General features: G+C 42.2%; 1 protein-coding gene across 1 annotated transcript in view; it reads right to left on the reverse strand.

Annotated features, from left to right (window-relative positions):
- Positions 1–11,481: 11,481 nt before the first annotated feature.
- Positions 11,482–23,037, reverse strand: part of LOC126262460 (uncharacterized) — a 421,346-nt gene continuing 409,790 nt past the window's right edge. The window contains exons 7-8 of the mRNA XM_049959116.1: positions 17,895–18,174; positions 11,482–12,839 (exon numbers count right to left, since the gene is read on the reverse strand). Of these exons, the coding sequence (XP_049815073.1) occupies positions 12,732–12,839; positions 17,895–18,174 (388 nt within the window). The 3' untranslated portion in view covers positions 11,482–12,731. The remainder of the gene's footprint in view (positions 12,840–17,894; positions 18,175–23,037) is intronic.

The following is a 23,037-nucleotide window of genomic DNA, read 5'->3' on the forward strand; positions in this document are numbered from 1 at the left end:
GCTAGGAAAAGTAGCGAAGAAATTAGATCTGTTGCGCAAGAATTAAGAGATATGCAAACAACTACAACAGAGTCACTAAGAGACGAAATTAATGCAGTCGGTAAACAATGCTCTGAAAAAGCAACACAATTACGCGACGAGTTTAAAGTAATGACAGCAGAACTTTCGCGCACACTGGATGCAAAAGTAGACGAGAAATTCGAACAACAGAACAGACTAATTGACGAACGTTTTAATCAACATCTACAAAACAGTGATACGCGTTTCCGTAAATTTATACAGGATCAGAATAAAGTAAAACGACAAGTAATGGAAACAATCACAGCACAGAGACAAGAAGACAAACGTAAATTGTTCGCGAAAGCTAAAACATACGTAGACAACAATATTGCTTCAATGTCTGATGAAATTAATACCATCAAACAGTCGAACACAGAATTACGTGACGAAATTTCCGATCTTAAATCGAAAATAGACACATACACAATAGACTTTCAGACAGTGACAGACAGACTCGAACAATTAGAACTAACACATGATTCCGATGACATCAAAGCTGACATTAAAAAACTGAACGAAACCACACGTAAAATGCAAAAACAGATTAATGCGTCTGACACTAAAACCGATGATCAGGTAAAAATACTGACTGAAAAATGTGATGAATTGGCTAGTCGTATTGATGTTATTGAAAGTAATAATGACAACAAATCAGACGATACTGCACCGATTTCGTTTAACCAAACACCTGAATTCCAAAATTTACAGCAGACAATCAATGAGATCGATTCGTCTAATAACACATTGCGTAGAAAATTGTCAAGTTTACAGCAAGAAGTAACAGAGATGAAAAATATTTCAGTTAATAACACATCACAACAGAAGCCACTTTGCGAACATTTGTCAGACTCACGCAGCGCGTATAATTTGGGTAATCTACAGAGAATACGCGACTTAGATTCCGAACAGACACATACAAGCAGATTCTCACACAAACCTGAACGTGTTCTCGAATTCAGTGACGAGAACGTAGATTACGAGCAATTTTTATCTGTAAGAAAATCTAAGGAATTTAATAATGACAGAGCACAGATACACGATTTGAACCGTATACGACAATTTGTTTTTGTACTTTCAATAGCATTGCCTGTAATGAAGAAACAACAATTAGCATGGATACAGCAATTTATTTCTGAATTTTTACCGCCATTGCCTGTAACACAAAAGCTGAAATTTATTTGCAGCGCGTAATCGACCTCAGGGGATTTATTACGCTTTAATGAATATGTGCCGTAGCGTGCATAGGGCCCCGAGCTGTAGTAGTGCTGTTTCATCTTTAGTTTTCTGCACTGCTGCCTTCTCTTCTACTATCCTTTATATCTATCAAAACGGCTCTTCAACTATTGCTCTACCTAGTATTAAGAAACGAGTAAAGAAAACCTGATACGACAAGTTATACCGAAAGTGACAGTTTTCATTAGACGCTCCAGAAATGACAACTACGAGAACTTTAATATCAGAGAAAATTTTAATCATCAGTATGTACAAAATTATCAGCAGTAGCAAACATATTTTTAATAACAATAGAAGTTTTTCACCGCAGCAGCAACAAAACCAGCCGGTTAGCATACCTAACCAACAATGCAGTCTACAAGGTCAACCAAACTTTAATGTTTCGCCGCGTGCACGTATAGTCCCAGCTACAACAAATAGTAACGCACGCCAACAAAGAAATGAGTACGTACAGAAAACACACTATTTCAACTCGTATCGCACTGCGCCGTATAAAAATGACTATTACGACAGACGTAAAAGTAATGAGCACAATTTTTCAGCGTACATTTAATAACGATCTTTTCAGCAGCAAGAACATCAGCAACAACATATAATCATGAATGCACCAGACAGTAGGTATCATCCAGAACGTAAGACGTCAGGAAGAAATAACAGAACAGTTCAAATAGTGGATATGCCACAGCATCCTCCCGTAAATAATAGCACGTACGATAGAATTTGACCAGATACAGTACTGGTTGCATATTCCAGTAACGTAAGCAATAATTTTCACACGCAGAATCTTGTTCACGAGAATGTTGTTTGAAACATGCTTTGTTGAATACACCACTTTTATCGCACACAGATCTTAGCAGAAATTTTTTCATTGCCACCGACAGTTCTAACACCGCTTTAGGCGTACATGTTTTCCAGGAAATTGAAGAAGATGGCTCTACAGTAATCAAAAACATCGCATTTGCAAGTCGCATTCTGTCACCTGCTGAACGAAATTATTCTGTTACAGAACTGGAAACGTTATGTGTTGTTTGGGCTTTTATGAGACTTAGGCACTTTCTTTATGGAAGACATACCACCGTCTACACAGACCACAGAGCGATACAATTCTTACTTTCAGCTAAATTCACTCACGACAGATTAAGCAGATGGAAACTTTACTTGCAGGAATTTAATTTTACAATAGTTCACATTCCCGGAACACAAAATATTGTAGCAGACGCACTATCTCGTTCTCTCAGCAACAATCAGCAAGACATCGCAACCAAGTTCTGCAAAGCAAATTTCAGCGTCATGTACATTCAGCAAGTTGCATTTGAAAATTTTATTTCGTCGTCATTACAGGACATAGCAAAAGAGCAAAGTAAAGACAACGTGTGGAAAGAAATTAAACACCTTTGACAAGATAAGAATAATGTTACGATTAGAAACCATTACAATGTACGCAATGACATTCTGTTTCGCTGCTCTCATCCTGACAGCAACAATTGGTTATTATGCATTCCTGATGAACTGGTTAACAAATTAATATGGTATACTCATTTAAGTTACGCACATTACGGAGCTAGAAAATGTTTTCTTATACTGAGACAGAACTGTTATTTTGCCAACATGGAGAAACGTATACGACGAGTTTTAGCGTCATGTAAAATCTGCCAGAAAGCTAAGTCAGACACAACTTCACATATTCCTCCATTACATCCAATTGTACCTGTTAAATTACGGCATATGGCCGCTGTAGACATTTTTGGTCCAATTCCGAGAACTAATAGAGGTTTTTGCTACATCTTTGTCGCTGTTGAACTCACTTCAAAATTTGTTACCTTCACTCCGTTACGCAAAACTACTGCTAAAACTGTTTCGAAAGCATTTGTAAAACATTTTCTATTTCATGTAGGGCATGTGTTGAAAGTAATTTCTGACAATGGATCATAATTTCGTTCTGCTATATGGACACGCATGTTACGAACTAGAAACATTTCTCCGATCTATATATCCAAGTACCATGCTTCTTCGAACCCTTGTGAACGATTAATGAAAGAAATTGGTAAACTGTGTAGAATATTCTGCCACAAAAGACATATTGATTGGGACACACACATATTCTCCTTCCAAGATGTAATTAATTCCATACCAAATGAATCCACTATGCTATCTCTGTCTGTTATACTGAAAAATGTTGAACCACCAAACAAAATTACAGAATTAGTAAATTTTCCTACATCTCGTCGATTACGACACCACGAAATAATCGACATTGCGCTGAACAACATCAAACGTGCCGCAGAGCGCCGGAGAAGACAGCAAAAACAGGTTTGTACACGCCGAGACTTTCACATTGGACAAAAGATATTAGTACGTACACACTATTTATCCAGCAGAATAAAAGGTAAGTGCAGTAAATTTGAACTTCTATACGCAGGTCCATATCGGATTCGCAGCATTTCTCACCCCAATGTTGTACACGTCGAAACTTTGAGAACCAGAAAATCCAAAGGCAACCACCATTGGTCAAACATCAAACCTTTTATTGAATGAAAACACTTTATGATTTAACATGCTATAATGCCGTTTTGCTAGTTTTATGATAACTTATGCAATTATATTCACATGACTAATTACTGATGATTATCGTATTTTTTCTTGGCAAGTGCCCGGCAAGGTAAGGTTAGCAGGTCGTTCTTCTTGTCGTTATACATCAGACCGTGCATATTTTTCCAGATGAATTTACACATTTTATGACTATTTCTGCAATTATATTCACATGACTACTTATTGATGATTATCGTATTTTTTTCTTGGCAAGTGCCCGGCAAGGTAAGGTTAGCAGGTCGCTCTTCTTGTCGTTACATATCGGACTGTGCACATTTTTTCCAGATAAACTTACGTATCTTCGAATAATTATGCAATGCTATCTAGTGACATATTAATTTTATTAAATTTTCTTTCCATTAAAGTCTTTAATTCTCGCCTCTATTAACTACACAACATACAAGCTGAACACAACGAACGTCACATTTTGTCTTTCTTAGAAATATATATGATTGTTTCATGTTTTGTTTGTATGCACTATGAAATAGTTAAGATATAGGAAACACCAGTTGATTTTGACATTTTTCCTTATGATATCTCAACATCGTGACTACTTTACTGTTACATTGTTATACACTGAGTACATTTTTGCCTCTGAACACTATGTAAGTTTTTCACATATTACGTTTTCTGTCATGTTATGCTGTATGCTTAATTATGTTACCATAAACCAGTCATTATTTAATGAGTATATGATTTAAATGCAAGACATTAATCTCTGTTCATCAATTTCAGAAAGAAATGATGCGTGAAAGAAATAAATTAAACAGAAATGTGAATTTCACCTTCGGAATGATCGAAAGAAGATGCAAACCTCGTGAGGAAGAGTAAATGGATCAGGATTAACAAGCATTAACAAGAATATACTATACACATCGTAGAATAGCAGTCTTAACTATTTTTTTTTCAGAATACAAGGCGATTGATGCAGGCTGTCAGACAGAACTACACATCTTAGTTTTAGTGATGGAATATGCTAGAGATAAGGAATAGTTATGTAATGAGTAATGAAGTGATTTTTTTGCAGATGATAATGAATGCTGATGAATAATGATGAACAATAATGCTACTATGGATAATGAAGTTTTTCTTTACAGGTGATGATAATAATGGAGTTATGATAATATAGATAATGAAGTGATGGATAATGAAGTTTTTTTCTTTATAGATGAGGATAATGTGGAAGATATGTATTCATGCTATGTAGTTATTTAAGTATTTGTTGCAGTTCGCTTTGACAGCAGGTATTATATTGCATAGTATAATGACTGAAGGTTTTGGAAAGGACAGCTATGGAACACATCTTTATACACATTTCACTACCTGTTAATTCGAAGTTCACTACTTTTCAGCATAAAATGCGTTTCTTCTTTCAGCTTAATAATCCATTTTTCTTTTATATTTTTGCAGGAGAAATTATTTATGAAATTAATGTGCTATAAGCAGTTGTTCATTTAACCCATGTCATTTATGAATGTGATCACATATACTCTACTTGTCATAATCTTGCTACAGCTGACTCATGACGAATGACGTTACACATTTTCATTTACAGCAACAACCCAAAAGCAATTTTTTTTCTCTTTCCCTTGTAATTACCCAACGCAATGCATTGCCAACAAAAAAATGTATTACCAGTCCCAAATAATGATACCAGTTTAAGAGAGTTCTGAGTAATACTGATTAGCTCTGAATAGTATGTCACTTGAATAATGAATGCTACTGATTACTGTATTGAGATGATGCTTTGTAACAGGAAAATGAATGCTACTGATTACTGTATTGGGATGACCAATGATTAATTAATAATGCTTTGTAACTGAGAAATGAATGCTAATGCAACTGATTACTGTATTGAGATGACCAATGATTAATTAATAATGCTTTGTAACTGGAAAATGAATGCTACTGATTACTGTATTGAGATGACCAATGATTAATTAATAATGCTTTGTAACTGGGAAATGAATGCTACTGATTACTGTATTGAGATGACCAATGATTAATTAATAATGCTTTGTAACTGAGAAATGAATGCTAATGCTACTGATTACTTTATTGAGATGACCAATGATTAATTAATAATGCTTTGTAACTGGGAATGAATGTTACTGATTACTGTATTGGGATGACCAATGATTAATTAATAATGTTTTGTAACTGGGAAATGAATGCTACTGATTACTGTATTGGGATGACCAATGATTAATTAATAATGCTTTGTAACTGGGAAATGAATGCTACTGATTACTGTATTGGGATGACCAATGATTAATTATCAACATTATTCTGTAATACTATGTTATTGACTACCTCCTGTTTTAAGTAATAACTTCTGATGATTTGTAACTAGAGAATGAATGCCAATGTTCTCTGTAAAATGTTATCTGTAAAACGAATGACTTCTGATGATTTGTAATTAGGCAACGAATTTCAATGTTCTCTGTAAAACGAATGACTTCTGATGATTTGTAATTAGGCAATGAATTTCAATGTTCTCTGTAAAACAATTAATGAACATTTTTCTGTAATACTACATACATGGTACAGAAATGTTCAATAACTGGGCTATGAATGCCGCAAACTACTAATGTAATTCCCAATGAAGACTGGTATGTGACTTAATGTCCTTCACCTTCTGACCTAACTACCCTGAATTACTGCAATATCCATTTGTCCTGTATATCCTCTTGATCATGGAGCAATATATTTGGTTTTTGCACTAATTCTACGTTGGTATGCCTTGTAAGAGCGTGGTGTTGACACGAGATGCTGTCCACCACCATAAGCGATGGAGACGTTATTATGGTCCCACTGTTTGGTGTACCTGATATACTGCCAAAATGATAACATGGAATATTACTACGACATTTCAGTGTCTTGGCTACGCTGATAAACACTTCTGGGAAAAGAACTTCAGATTGTCTCACTTGGTGTTGTACTTCTGTGGAAAGATATGGACTTTCAGTGCAGCTGCGTGCAACCTAAAGTGCTACAACCATGATGCAATCCTTCCCTTTCCTATCCTAATTCTTGTAACATAGTGAAAATCATTTTTTTTGCTAACATCATTTGTATTCATGGCCTATACATTTTTTCGATTTGCTGATATATTCTGAATTTCAGTGCGTGTGCACTTTTGTCATTTTCTAACATGATTACTACTCATTGTATGTACATTTTGATTTGCTGATACATTCTGAACTACAGTGCATGTGCACTTATGTCACTTGTCAACATGATTTTTTTTGCCATTATATTTACTTGATGTGAAAATGCTAAAGAGTTTTTCAGTGTGTGTGCACTTATGTCATTTGTTAATATGTTTTGTACTCACATTTTGTTATTGCCTAATATGTTTTGTACTCGGTGCATGTGCACCACATTTACTTCATGTTCTACATCTGAATATTCTGTGATTGTAAAGTTAGTTAAAAAAATTTGTTGCTAATGGCAAGTCCAAATGACTCACCATCGCTGCCAAATTTTTGCCCCCCCCCCCCCCCCCCCCCAGTGGAGTGTTATGAAACGCGTACGTTTTCATTACCAGCGATGGCGAGGCATGACAGAATCTCTGACCAGAGAGTTGTTTATCGTTGCTAGTCTGCGCTTGACTGCGCGAGAGTTCAGTTGCGTGTAGCGAGTCGGCAGGAACAGTTCAGTTGCGAGTTGGACTCAGTCGGTAGTTATGTGTGAGGAGTCGGCAGGCGTCGACATGGGTCTCTGGTCAAGGTTCGGGACGAGGTATGTTGTTAATCAAGGTAATGAAGCAGCATTGCGCACATCTGATAATGTAATGTATGTTAATTGTAATTAATTTGTTGAAGAAATGCCCCAATAATAATTTTGTTTTCAAAGTAATCGTTTTTAAGAAAAGAATCATTCCAATTGAAACAATATTTCCTATGCTTTTCCTCCCAGAATCAATTTATCAGATTAATTATTGCACAGGGCCTAAGGTCAGCGCAGCTGCTCTTATAAAATTTATCAGGTTGATCTTAACGTTAATTTTGTGGGGACTTAACATTTTTGCACATTTTTATTATCATTGAGTTTTATTACTGTGGGAAGCTAACATTTGGCATTATTTGCAATTCTATTCAATTCTTTTCATTTTCATATTTTCACGGGGAAGTTACACTTGGCTCCATTTACATTTAGTTGTTATCGATCACTTTTGTGGGGAGGTTACAACCTCCATGAAAATGATTTCCGCTTTCCTATCTACTACAACAGAGGTAATTGTGTGTTTCCATGGATCGTGGTTGCAAGGTGGACATTAGCTACTTTCTTTTTTACTTTAACTTGACAAGCTTCGTTTACACTTTCGTTGTCATGGCAATGCTGTATAGCTCAGATAGTGTTTTCCATTATAACTGTTACGGATCCACTGTCAGATGCTCTGTGTGTAGGCCTGGAATTGTGTGGTCTCATTTTTTATGTATGTTTGATTAGTTTCCATGTTTTATGGGAGTTTTTCAAATGCTTCAGCTGTCATAGTAAAATTGCATCATCTTACCAGGCGGTGTGAACGTCAAGACGTCAGTGACACAGGCTAACTGCTTATTGTAAACTGGGTACCATAATACATTTTTGGTAAATTCCTGTATTGGCTGTGGATTAAGTGATTCAAATTCTTGTGCTTGTGGTAAGCCTGACAGTAATAAATGGCATTGTTTTCTGCAAAGAGCAGCACTTTCAAGTCAAATAAAATAATTTTGTTTCTTTGGGTGCATGAGTCTTTAGCAACAGTAATACTTCTGAAATAAGTAAGCAATGTGGAAATTTAGTGAATTATTACGATTTCACCTTAAGCAATAAACTGAATGTGTTCCATTCGCTTTAATAACACCACAGGTTCGGACATTTATTTTTTTCGTAACACAGTTTGTCTGTGCTATGTTCTGCAGCTGTTTTCTTAAGTTTATAATGTTTCAGCTGGCATCCAGAGAGAGGGAGAGAGAGAGAGAGAGAGAGAGAGGGAGAGAGAGAGAGAGAGAGAGAGAGAGAGAGAGACAGAGAAACAGAGAAGAAAGGAAAGTGTATCAACAGAATGAGAGGTGAGAATGTTTTTATTTTATATCGTGTACCCGTTTCTATTGAATTTAAGTCCTGTAAAATACTAGTAATGTATGTAAAAGAAAACTTTACGATGTTCTCTGTATGTGACAATTCTGTGCTGTAGATAAATTTTGCAACAAGCTGCTGTTGATCTTCAGAATTTTAAAACAGTCTCAGTGTTTATTGGTAGTCGATTATGTGATAGAGTGTTTTTAGTTTCATCAGTTGTGGCCTCTGCAGGAAATGTTCTCATTATTCCTGTTACGAATGAGATATCAGTTCTGTCAAACATATGGGTGATTGCGACGTTTACTTTGTTACCATCCTGTTTACAGTCCACATTTATTTATTATGTTGGCTAATCTGTGGACAATGCTTTTGTTTATAGAAAGAATGTAGGTACGGACATTTCTCACTAAAGTTAAAAGTCCCGATTCCAGTTCCGGTTCGACAAACGGTGATAACAGGAAGTTTCAAACCAGCGCACACATTGCGGCAGAAAGTGAGAGTCGTTTAGAAAACATTCATTAGACTGTGACTAAGCCATTCCTCCAGATATCTTTTCTTTCAGACAGGGTACTATAGCAAGTAGTGCAAGAGAGCTTTTGTGAATATTGGAAGTTCAAGTAGAGTTGCTGGCAAATGTGAAGCTATGAAAGCAAATCGTCAGTCGTAATTGGATAGTTGAGTGAGAAAGAGCGGAAGGCAAGGTTCGGGTCCTAGTCCCAATTAGTCTTTCGGGAAGTTTCAGTGTTACTGTAGATTTTCTGAATATTCTTGCTCCGGTGTGTCAAGGTCGCTGTTGTCTTTCATGGGCTGATTACATCTCGACCAGCGTCGTGTCCATAGATGAGTCAGTATTTTCTAGGTGGCTGCATGGAGTTATTAATTACTCCATATTCCTGTTATCAATGATCTCACCACGAAATTGTTCCACATGGGAAGATAAATGAAACATTTATTCGTTCACTACAAGTCTGTGTGTGCTGTACGGGATCACGTTACGGTACGTGTGTTGGATTAGGTGGCTCTTGCTTTGATTCGTTAATTTATTTTCGACTCGATTAGTATTTAAGTCGTCGAAACCATTCGCTGCCCAAATTTGTTTGTCAAGAGGAAATAACGCAAAACTTCACAGCGTTGGTTTATAGACTGAAGCGCCAAAGAAATTGGTATAGGCATGCGCATTCAAATACAGAAATATGTAAACAGGCAAAATACGGCCCTGCGGTCGGCAATGCCTATATAAGACAAGAGTCTGGCGCAGTTGTTAGATCGGTTACTGCCGCTGCAATGGTAGGTTATCAAGATGTAAGTGATTTTGAACGTGGTATTATAGTCGGCGCACGAGCGATGGGACACAGCATCTCCCAGGTAGCGATGAAGTGGGGATTTTCACGAATGTACCGTGAATATCAGGACTCTGGTAATACATGAAATCTCCTACATCGCTGCGGCCGGAAAAGATCCTGCAAGAACGGGACCAACGACGACTGAAGAGAATCGTTCAACATGACAGACGTGCAACCGTTCCGCAAATTGCTGCATATTTCAGTGCTGGGCCATTAACAAATGTCATCGTGCGAACCGTTCAACGAAACATCATCGATGTGGGCTTTCTGAGTCGAAGTTCCGCTCGTGTAATCTTGATGACAGCACGACACAAAGCTTTACGCCTTGCCTGGGGCCGTCAACACTGACATTGGGCTGTTGATGATTGGAAACATCTCACCTGGTCGGACGAGTCTCAATTTGTATCGAGCGGATGGACCTCATGAATCCATGGACGGACCATCTCAGCAGGGCAGTGTTCAAGCTGCTGGAGGCTCTGTAATGATGTGGGGCGTGTGCAGTTGGAGTGATATGGGACCCTGATACGTCTAGATACGACTCAGGTGACACGTTCGTGTCCATTGTGCATTCGGACGAACCTGGGCAATTCCAGCAGGACAATGCGACACCCCGCACGTCCAGAATGTCTTCAGAGTAGCTCTAGGAACACTCTTCTGACTTTAAACACTTCCGCCCGCTATCAGGCTCCTCAGACATGAACATTATTGAGTATATCTAGAATGCCTTGCAACGTGCTGGTCAGAGGAGAGCTCCACCGCCTCGTACTCTTACGGATTTATGGGCAGCCCTGCAGGATTAATGGTGTCAATTCCCTCCAGCACTACTTCAGACGTTAGTGGAGTCAATGCCACGTCGTGTTGCGGCACTTCTGCGTGTTGGCGGGTGCCCTACACGATATTAGGCAGGTGTACCAGTTTCTTTGGCTCTTCGGTGTATCACGCTTGTGAGAGTATTAGAAAAGCGCGTTGGAAAAAGTGAAAATCTGTTATGTTACACCCTTTTTAAATGACCTGCAAACAATATAATTTGAATCAGGAAAATTCTTCAAATTAAAGTAGTAAATAAACAAATAATTTTCACATAAAATAACAAATAAAATAATTTATTGTTAAATCATATACAAATTTTTTTGTACAACGAATGGCTGAGTAATGATGATAGAGAAATACATTAAGATAACAGACAGATTAGTGTAGAATCCAGAAAATTCTTGGTCTAAGTAGGCTGCTGACCATTAATTATTTCTACGAATGCTATTAAGTTTCCGTGCAATCCTAAAAGAAGAGTTGACGCCTTTCCTATAATATGTACAGCATTATTGTTAAAGCAGTATGATAGCAAGAGATTTTGTCCCGTGCGACACGCCAAGATCTTGTGTTTGAAATGTAAATGTCTCTGGACGATAATGTATGTAACTGTAGTATTTTAGACCTTTCGTTGTACTTCTTTAATATTGCTAATTTGTGCTAAGGAATTTTAAAGCACAGAAGAAGGTAATGACAGTAGCAGGAAAAACAGTGGTCACAATTTAATGACAAATCGTAGGAGAGATTAAGTTCTGATATCCGCGAAACAAGAGTACAGTAGATGGAAGCAACGAAGAATCAGTCGTGAACGAAGAAGGCTCTCTCGAGGGAAAGATCTCTCGTGATAGCAAATAGTGGCATAGGGCTGGCAAAGATGAATATGAGACAATACGTCTGCGTCACAGAACTGCGTGGAACTGAAGCGAGGACCGTGAGAAAACCATGCAAGACAAAGCTCGAAAAGTTTGGAACTACCCGCTGGCAAAGGATGATGAAGATTGAGAGCAAAGATGAAATATGAAATGAAGAGGTATGAAAATATTAACCGACGAAAGCCATCTGTGGGAAAGTGGGAAATGAACAGTAGTACAGAAACAGTTAACTCGGCACTGGAATTATTCAGAGAGATGGAAACCTACACTAATTGTAACAGGGAAAACGGATCACCGAACATTTTTCGTTTAGCAATTATGCAAATCTGAAAAGATCAGTGAATCGTAGATAGAGATGGAGAGCAACACAGAATTGGTCGAAATACATGATTAAAAAAATAAATACTCCGAAAGACTTTGTTAGTACTGCTGGCCAAGTGAAATAAATAGTTTCGCTACATTTCTCATTATTTGTGAGAGTGATCAGATCTCCGGGTGAGAGAGAACTCATTGTCACCCAGGATCCAGTCTGCCTGACGATGCCTCCATTTCAGTTGAGAGTTCTTACTCGTCCGTCAGACGCAGAGCCGTCTCGGAGGGTGGTAAAAAAACTTTCCACTCGGTTTCGAGAGGCACGCGCGCGCACGCTGCCCTGCCTGGCGCCCGTTTCAGAAGAACTCCTGGAAGAACCGTCAGTGTGGCGAAGTGCGTGCTGGAGCTGCAAGTTGTCGGCGGGGCGGCCTGGAGGCGCGCGGCCTCAGAGCTCCGGACCCACCACCTTCCGGCGCACGAAGCGCGAGAAGTAGTCGGGCTTCCAGCACTTGCAGCTGCCCGGCACCAGAAACCAGTCGTAGTACAGCCGCACCTGTGGACACGCGATCAGAGGGGCGTAAGCGCTATCAGGCTGTCCGCTGACGCTACTACACTACTGGCCATTAAAATTGCTGCACCACGAAGATGACGTGCTGCAGACGCGAAATTTCACCGACAGGAAGAAGATGCTATGATATGCAAATCATTAGCTTTTCAGAGTATTCACACAAGGTTGGCGTCGGTGGCGACACGTACAACGTACTGACATGAGGAAAGTTTCCAACCGATTTCTCATACACAAACAGCAGTTGACCGGCGTTGCCTGGTGAAACGTTGTTGTGATGCCTCGTGTAAGGAGGAGAAATGCGTACCATCACGTTTCCGACTTTGATAAAGGTCGGATTGTAGCCAGTCGCGATTGCGGTTTATCGTATCGCGACATTGCTGCTCGCGTTGGTCGAGATCCCATAACTCTTAGCAGAATATGGAATCGGTGGGGTCAGGAGGGTAATACGGAACGCCGTGCTGGATGTCAACGGCCTCGTATCACTAGCAGTCGGGATGACAGGCATCTTATCCGCATGGCTGTATCGGATTCTGCAGCCACGTCTCGATCCCCGAGTCAACAGATGGCGACGTTTGCAAGACAACAACCATCTGCACGAACAGTTCGACGACGTTTGCAGCAGCATAGACTATCAGCTCGGAGACCATGGCTGCGGTTACCCTTGACGCTGCATCACAGACAGGAGCGCCTGCGGCGGTGTACTCAACGACTAACCTGGGTGCACGAATGGCAAAACGTAATTTTTCGGATGAATCCAGGTTCTGTTTACAGTATCATGATAGTCGCATCCGTGTTTGGCGACATCGCGGTGAACGCACATTGGAAGCGTGTATTCGTCATCGCCATACTGGCGTATCACCCGGCGTAATGGTATGGAGTGCACTGACGGCACTTTGAACAGTGGACGTTACATTTCAGATATATGGCTCTACCCTTCATTCGATCCCTGCTAAACCCTACATTTCAGCAGGGTAATGCACGACCGCATGTTGCAGGTCCTGTACGGTCCTTTCTGGATACAGAAAATGTTCGACTGATGCCCTCGCCAGCACATTCTCCAGATATCTCACCAATTGAAAACGTCTGGTCAATGGTGGCTAAGCAACTGGCTCGTCACAGTACGCCAGTCACTACTCTTGATGAACTGTGCTATAATGTTGAAGCTGCATGGGCAGCTGTACCTGTACACGCCATCCAAGCTCAGTTTGACTCAATGCCCAGGCGTATCAAGGCTGTTATTATGGCCAGAGGTGGTTGTTGTGGGTACTGATTTCTCAGGATCTATGCACCCAAGCTGCGTGAAAATGTAATCACATATCAGTTCTAGTATAATATATTTGTCCAATGAATACCCGTTTGTCATCTGCATTTGTTCTTGGTGTAGCAATTTTAATCGCCAATATATATATATATATATATATATATATATATATATATATATATATATATATATATATATTGAAGCGACGAGTGAAAATTTGTACCACGACCGGGATTCGAACAGAGTCCTCCTGTGTACGAGGGAAATGGGTTGACCACTATGCCATACTGGCATTGTGGCTTTTCAACTGCACGGCCTATCCTAATAAAATCCAAATTCTGATTTACGCGTCAGCCTACCTGGTATTCCCCTTAAACTTAAACAGCATTGAAGAGGCTCTCCAACTGCATTGGAGTAGCACCACAGCATGGAGCGAAAATTTTCATTCGTCGCTTCAGGCTGCATATAATGCAGTTACATGGCTTGCACAAGAAGCTGCAACATGATTTCAACGGTGCTGACGTGGTAAGAATTGTCTCTCTGCCAGTATTTGCGTCAATACCGAGTATTGATCCTTACCTCCAATAGTTGATCTCATTTCAGTAAACACAACTGTCTAGGGCTTGGACAGTTTCATGTTTTTGTTTTGTAGTGTTCATTATGCTCCTAGGTTTTGCTACAGAAGAGCATCATGCTGGAATATAACCTAAAATTGTTGACTGATTTTGTTTCACAATGTAGCAGGGCTACTAGGCATTCACTTTGTCTTTGATGATCAATGTAGCTACATTCATTCCTTTAACTGCTTGAATATTACTTACAGATCTGATATAATTAAATTTTCCACGAGACACTTGAGTCTGATCGTCATCTACGATAATGATGGAAGCTGAAGAAATCAATTAAAATTTATGCCATAGCTGGGACTTAAAGCGAAGCCTCCTTGGTTAGTAGGCAAGAATGCTACCCATTACACCACCACAGAACTATAGTTTACATTGCTGCACAGACTACCCTACGCCAGTGCCCTCCCAAACACAATCTTCACTTCGCATTGTAAGTCGGCTGTTTAGGTTTTTATGTTGGTAACGCCATGTAGCGCTGTGTATGAAAATCACTGACTGTGCTGTGTTCAATCTGTGGCTGGTTGGCGTTGTTGTAACAGTCGCTATTGTAGTGTTGGGCAGTTGGATGTGAACAGCGCGTAGCGTTGCGCTGTTGGAGGTGAGCCGCCAGCAGTGGTGGATGTGGGGGAAGAGATGGTAGAGTTTTGAGAGCGGACGATCTGGACGCGTGCCCGTCAGAAAAAGGAAAATTGTAAGAGTATATATATATATATATATATATATACTGTATATACTCTGTAAGAGTATATATATATATATATATATATATATATATATATATACTCTTACAATTTTCCTTTTTCTGACGGGACTATTAAGGTAAAAATATTGTTTGTTCTCTATCAAAATCTTTCATTTGCTAACTATGCCTATCAGTAGTTAGTGCCTTCAGTAGTTAGAATCTTTTATTTAGCTGGCAGTACTGGCGCACGCTGTAGTGCAGTAGTTTGAGTAACGAAGATTTTTGTGAGGTAAATGATTCATGAAAGGTAAAGGTTATGGATAGTCAGGGCCATTCTTTTGTAGGGATTATTGAAAGTCAGATTGCGTTGCGCTAAAAAAAATATTGTGTGTCAGTTTAGTGTTGATCAGAATAAGTAAAGAGAGAAATGTCTGAGTACGTTCAGCTTTGCTCAGCTGTTTGAAAATCAAATAACGCAAGAGGTTTACCAGCACAGTCATTTATAATTTTTCTAAGGGGACGTTTCAGCATCTTCGGCTTATTTTCCCCTTCTTACATCGTCACTATTGCCGTGGCTCTCTGGTATCGAAATACCACTACAGTGTAGTCTGTGCAACAAAGTTTGCTATAGTACTGTGGTGGTGTAATGGCTAGCATTCCTGCATAGTAAGTGAGGAGGCTGGATTCAAGTCTCGACCATGGCACAAATTTTAATTCATTTCTTAATCTTCTATCACGACTATTACTTGTTTATAGCTATTCCCCTCTGTCTCTTTTTAATATCATTTACTCTGGGAACATAGATACCTGCTTAACGAGTGGCAGTCCCGTATCTCCAGTCAGTAATTGTATTACTTGATAACAGGGAATTTGTGTCAGCACAGCAGATTAGCTACACTACTGGCCATTAAAATTGCTACACCAAGAACAAATGCAGATGATAAACATATCATCAAATATATTATACTAGAACTGACATGTGATCACATTTTCACGCAATTTGGGTGCATAGATCCTGAGAAATCAGCACCCAGAACAACCACCTCTGGCCGTAATAACGGCCTTGAAACGCCTGGTCATTGAGTCAAACAGAGCTTGGATGGCGTGTACAGGTACAGCTGCCCGTGCAGCTTCAACGCGATACCACAGTTCGTCAAGAGTAGTGACTGGTGTATTGTGACGAACAAGCTGCTCGGCCACCATTGACCAGACTTTTCAATTGGTAAGAGATCTGGAGAATGTGCCGGTCAGGGCAGCAGTCGAACATTTTCTGTATCCACAAAGGCACGTACAGGACCTGCAACATGCGGTCGTGCATTATCCTGCTGAAATGTAAGGTTTCGCAGGGATCGAATGAGGGGTAGAGCCACGGGTCGTAACAGAGGTGAAATGTAATGTCCACTGTCCTGAGTGCCGTAAATGCGAACAAGAGGTGACCGAGAAGTGTAACCAATGTCACCCCATACCGTCACGCCGTGTGATACACCAGTATCGCGATGACAAATACACGCTTCCAATGTGCATTCACCGCGATGTCGCCAAACACGGATGCGACCATCATGATGCTGTAAACAGAACCTCGATTCATCCGAAAAAATTACGTTTTGCCATTCGTGCAACCAAGTTCGTCGTCGAGTACACCATCGCAGGCGCACCTGTCTGTGATACAGCGTCAAGGGTAGCCGCAGCCGTGGTCTCCGAGCTGATAGTCATGCTGCTGCAAACGCCGTCGAACTGTTGGTGCAGATGGTTGTTGTCTTGCAAACGTCCCCATCTGTTGACTCAAGCGTCGAGACGTGGCTGCACGATCCGTTACAGCCATGCGGATAAGATGCCTGTCATCTCGACTGCTAGTGATACGAGGCCGTTGGGATCCAGCACGGCGTACCGTATTACCCTCCTGAACCCACCGACCAACGCGAGTAGCAATATCGCGATACGATAAACCGCAATCGCGATAGGCTACAATCCGACCTTAATCAAAGTCGGAAACGTGATGGTACACATTTCTCTTCCTTACACGAGGCATCACAACAACGTTTCACCAGACAATGCCGGTCAACTGCTGTTTGTTTATGAGAAATTAGTTGAGAACTTTCCTTATGTCAGCACGTTGTTGGTGTCACGACAGGCGCCAAGCTTGTGTGAACGCTCTGAAAAGCTAATCATTTGCATATCACAGCATCTTCTTCCTGTCGGTTAAATTTCGTATCTGTAGCACGTCATCTTCGTGGTGCAGCAATTTCAATGGCCAGTAGTGCATTTAATTTTGATATTTTCAAAATCAACATCGCTAGAACTAGTTCTTAAGCCTCCGACTACTAAGCCTTCTAGGCGTATGTAGGAAAGCCGATCCGTCAGTTGGAGAGCGGTCAAAATCCGTGTCCTCTGGATACCAGATGCTGACTCTTGCACCCCCAGGCGTAGCCGGGTATGGAGCGCAACACGACCTGGTAGAGGCGTCGGTTTACCTGGAAGCAGCCGAGCTCGTCGACGCCGTCGCAGTGCGAGGGCTTCTCGGTGGTGGGCGGGTCGACGCCGGCGCCGGCGCGCTTGCGCAGCGCGTCCTGGTAGTTCTGGAAGTCGTGCACGGGCGGCATGGCGTCCGCGGCGGCGACGGGCGGCCGAGGCTGGCGCTGCTGGTAGGCGGGCAGCACCGTGTTGGGGTAGAAGACCTCGGCCACCAGCAGGCTCACCCAGCGTGGCGACGAGAGGCAGCCGCCGCCCTCCAGGTAGTGGCACCGCGTCTGCCTGCCACACACCACAACCTGTCTGCCTGCTCCGCACCTCTGCCACTGCCTCCCCACTTAAAACTGTACTGCAAGACTGTTCCAAAATAAAAATAGGTCAAACTCCGTTTAATAAACGATGTAAATGGTACACTTAGATGATACACGGAAGAATAGCGTGTTTTCTTTTTAAAAATGGTACACTTTGATTATACAGAGAAGAAAGCGTGTCTTCTTTTCTTAAAAACATGTGTTCCATTTTCTTACAGGAATTAGAGGAGGAGACGGTCAGATTTTCGCTTACCCGCCAGGGTAGCCGAGAGCCCTAGCCGGCAGAGTAGCTCAGCGTGTTCGGTCAGAGGGCTAGCTGCCCTCTGTAACAAAAAAAAAAAAAAAACTGAGTTAATGGATCAACAACGAACTGAAACGGGTGTCTTTCGACGTCCGCCCAGAGCAGATACAACGAACAAAAACGAACAAAATGAGATTATACAAAAAAAAAGAGGGCTAAGGCGCTGCTTGCTGGATTCGGGTAGGCGCGCCGGCCCCGGATCGAATCCGCCCGGCGGATGAAGGACGAGGGCCGGTATGCCAGCCGGCCTGGACGTGGTTTCTAGGCGTTTTTCCACATCCCGCTAAGTGAATACCGGGCTGTTCCCCAAGTTCCGCCTCAGTTACACGACTCACAGACATTTGAAAACGTTCGCACTATTACACGATTTACACTAGACGCAGACAGCTGGGGTACACTTCTTCCATCCCGGGGGGGGGGGGGGGGGGGGGGGGGGGGGTTCGGGGTGGCGTCAGGAAGGGCAACCGGCCACCCTCTGCAATTAACGCTGCCAAATCCGTACTAACAAAGCCGACCCCGCGTTGGAGCGTGACAAAGTCCCCAAGAAAGAAAGAAAGACTGTCAGACTTTCGCTTTAGCACCCTAACAGGAGGAATGTTCAATACCCATGGATCATTCGAAGGGAAAAAGTGTAGTAAAACGGGCTGTAAAACGCACAACTCAAGAACTATACGCACATCTTCGACTTTTTTTTTGTTATCAGTGTTCGGATGTACATGTTGCCGACCGCCATGAATTCCTCTCCTGTGTCAACCTTTTGAACTCTGAGCTTGCAACCTACATTCTCAGTTGTTTGGCGGATGTATCCCCATCTCTGTCTTTCTGTACAGCTTTTACCCTCTACAGCTCCCTCTATTACCATGGAAGTTATACCATGAAGTCTTAACAGATGTCCTATCATTCTGTCCTTCCTTCTTGTCTATGGTTCCGATTTTCCGGACAATCTCCTTATTCCTTCCTTATCAGTCCACCTAATTTTCTGTAGCACCACTTATCAAATGCTTTGATCCTCTTCTGTTCCGGTTTTCCCGCACCGTTTGTTTCACTGCCGTCAATATCGTGTTCCAAACGTACATTCTTAGATATTTTTCCTCAAATTAAGACCTATATTTGATACTAGTAGATTTCTCTTGGCTAGGAATGCTATATAAAGGGTGGTCCACTGATCGTGTCAGGTCCAAATATCTCACGAAATAAGCGTCAAACGAAAAAACTACAAAGAACGAAACATGTCTAGCTTGAAGGGGGAAACCAGATGGCGCTATGGTTGGCCCGCTAGATGGAGCTGCCATACGTCAAACGGATATCAACTGCGTATTTTTTTAAATAGGAACCCCCATTTTTTATTACATATTCGCGTAGTACGTAAAGAAATATGAATGTCTTAGTTGGACCACTTTTTCGCTTTGTGATAGATGACGCTGCAATAGTCACAAACGTATAAGTACGTGGTATCACGTAATGAGCTTTAGGATTTATTTTTCTATTCACAATTGGTGGATTAACAGGATTAGTATTAGCAAATTCATCACTTGACATCGTATTACATTCCGCGTTCCTTAAACCTGGCAAACCGCCGTCCGCCGTCTCCTCCTACCGCCCCATCTGCCTTACCTCGGTCTTCAGCAAGGTCCTGGAATCTATCCTCACCCGCCGCATGCACCAGCATCTCCGCCAGCACCGCCTCCTTCCCGTTACCCAGTGTGGCTTTCGGCCGTCCTTCTCTTCCGACGACCTTCTCCTTCACCTCACTCATCTCCTTACCGAACAGCTTAATTCCCGTCGATCCGCGATCTTCCTCTCCCTGGACCTCGAACGTGCCTATGACCGCGTATGGCATTCCGGTCTCCTCTTCAAGCTCCAAACCTTCGCCCTTCCCATTAACTACGTCCGTCTGATCGGCTCCTTTCTCTCCCGCCGTCCTTCCTATGTCACCGTCCATAACACAGATTCCTACACCTTTTTCCCCTCTGCCGGTGTGCCCCAAGGCTCCGTCCTCTCCCCCCTTCTGTACCTCTTGTACACGGCGGATATGCCGCAGCCGTCAGCCCCCGTCCACCTTCTCCAGTTTGCCGATGACACCGCCTTCCTTGCCCTTGCCCCCACCCTACAGCGCTCCCAACACCTTCTCCAATCCCATCTTGACCGGTTCACCGCTTGGTGCAACCAGTGGTTGCTCAAGGTCAATCCCTCCAAAACCCAGGCGATCATTGTAGGCAAAACCACCCCTTCCTTCCGCCTCCTTGATTTCTACATCACCATCTATGGCCGTCCTATCGCCCTCACTCCCACCCTTAAGTACCTTGGCGTCACCCTCGACTGTCGCCTCCCCTGGACTCCCCACCTCCGGACAATCCAAGCCAAGGCACGCTCCCGACTCAATCTCCTCAAGCTCCTCTCTGGCCGTACGTGGGGTCTGGACCCCTCCACCATCCTCCACACCTATAAATCCCTCATCCGCCCTATCCTTTGTTCTGCCCATCCGGCTTGGATATCCGCCCCCCATCCCTTTTATAAATCCCTCCAAATCCTTGAACGCCATGCTCTCCGCCTCGCCTATCGCATCCGTCTCCCCTCCCCCACGCGGATCCTGTATGATCTCATCCCCTTCCCCCACCTCCTGCTTTTCCTTGAAAGGATGCGGATCCTGTACACCTCCCGTAAACTCGACCCTCCTCACCCGCTCGTCTCCCCGATCCTCTCCCACCCCCGCCCGCTGCCGCGCCTGTATGCCCACATCCCACCTGGTCTCCATCTCTCCACCCTCCTTACCCTCTCCCAAGGTGGCTTCCGCCAGCTCCCCCTCCCTGATGATGTCCTCCCCCCCTCCATCTACCCCTCCTATCAACTTTGACCCTGCCCCCCCCACTTCCTGTGTCCTTTCCTTTAGGCACCCTCCCTCCCTTCTCTTCCCTTCCCTTCCCTTCCCTTCTCTTTCCTTTTTCCCCGTCACCTCCCTCCACCCCTCTTCCCCCGGGCTTCCCCTCCCCCTTCCTCCCTCCCCCCTTTCTCCTCTGCCCGTGGCATCTCTGCTCTCCCCTCTCCCACTCCCCTTCCTCCTCCTCCTCTCTTGGCAGGTCCCCGGACTCGCACACGCATAGTGAACATTCGCGCGCCGGAGATCGTCGCCATCAGTGTCTAGTGTGTGTGCTTCGTTTTGGTTTTCGTGCAGTTACAACTCAACTGTTCACATGTGCTGTCGCCTTTCTCCGTGTTTTGTGCGCCGTGTCAACAAGTTTTAGTGTTTTTATCGTCCAACGTGAACGGCTTCTTGTTTATTGTTTTTTTGTATCTCCATTTTTTGCCCACCGTTTTTTGTATTGTTTGTATCGCCTCTATGTCATGTTATTGTTCCACTTAAGGCTGAAGAGCAGCGTACTATGCTGCTGCCAGCCCGCCTGTATAGGTGATTAAAATTACAATAAAGGAAAAAAAAATAACATTCCGCCAGTGCGGACGGTATTTGCTTCATGATACATTATCCGTGTTAAAATGGACCGTTTACCAATTGCGGTAAAGGTCGATATCGTGTTGACTTATGGCTAGTGTGATCAAAATGCCCAACGGGCGTTCGCTATGTATGCTGCTCGGTATCCTAGACGGCATAATCCATGAGTCCGGACCGTTCGCCGGGTAGTTGCGTTATTTAAGGAAACAGGAAGTGTACAGCCACATGTGAAACGTCAATCACTGCTGTCGCGGCTAATCCGCACATCAGTAGCAGACAAATTGCGCGAGAATCGGGAATCTCGATACCTTAAAAGCTAAGAGCACTTTTTCATCTTCGCTGCTGTGAGACGCATCCGTTATTGTGAAGAATTACTCATAGCTCCTAAGGTCCTAAGGTGCGCAATTTAGAGCACATGCTTCCTAGGCTTTGTTTTCTTGTTTTGACTCGTATTACTATCTGCCAGAACATACAATACAAAGAGTTTGGAGTAGAAGAGATTTGTTTCAGAGTATCGATGATGAAGAAGTGCCCACAGTTCGTAAGATATGCATTTATAGCCGCTATTTACTAGACTTTTGTGGTTCGAATTTTCATTCCTTTTATATCCCTGAATATTGAATATTCTTGCTTGGACACCCAGTACATGTTCATATTCCATTTTTAAATGATGGCCTTCACTTTTTAAGTGCTGTAGTCTTTTTCTGAAACTTCAAAAATTACTCAGTAAAATTAAGCTTTTACAAATGTGAAAACATGTGCCTAGGAACAAGTATTCTACTGAAATTTACAAGCGTTGCAATCCAGGAAACCTTGTCAGTACTGTATGTGGTCGTCTATCTGTTACATTATTACTCTACTTCACAGTAAAAATCAGTAAGTGGAATCAAACTAACCAGAAGAATTATCAAAACCCAATTACAAATGAAAATATGTTTTGAAATAGAAGCTATTGGAAACTAACTCAAAGTTCCATTTTCAAGACAGGTAAAACTATTAAGATGATTAAGGAAACTTAGTTCATTTGGAAGCGTCACGTGTTTAGTGGTAAAGACCTCCTTCTGTTTCCAGGTACGACCGACGAA

This window comes from Schistocerca nitens, chromosome 6 (genome assembly GCF_023898315.1).
Source record: "Schistocerca nitens isolate TAMUIC-IGC-003100 chromosome 6, iqSchNite1.1, whole genome shotgun sequence".
In the NCBI taxonomy this organism is placed as follows: domain Eukaryota; kingdom Metazoa; phylum Arthropoda; class Insecta; order Orthoptera; family Acrididae; genus Schistocerca; species Schistocerca nitens.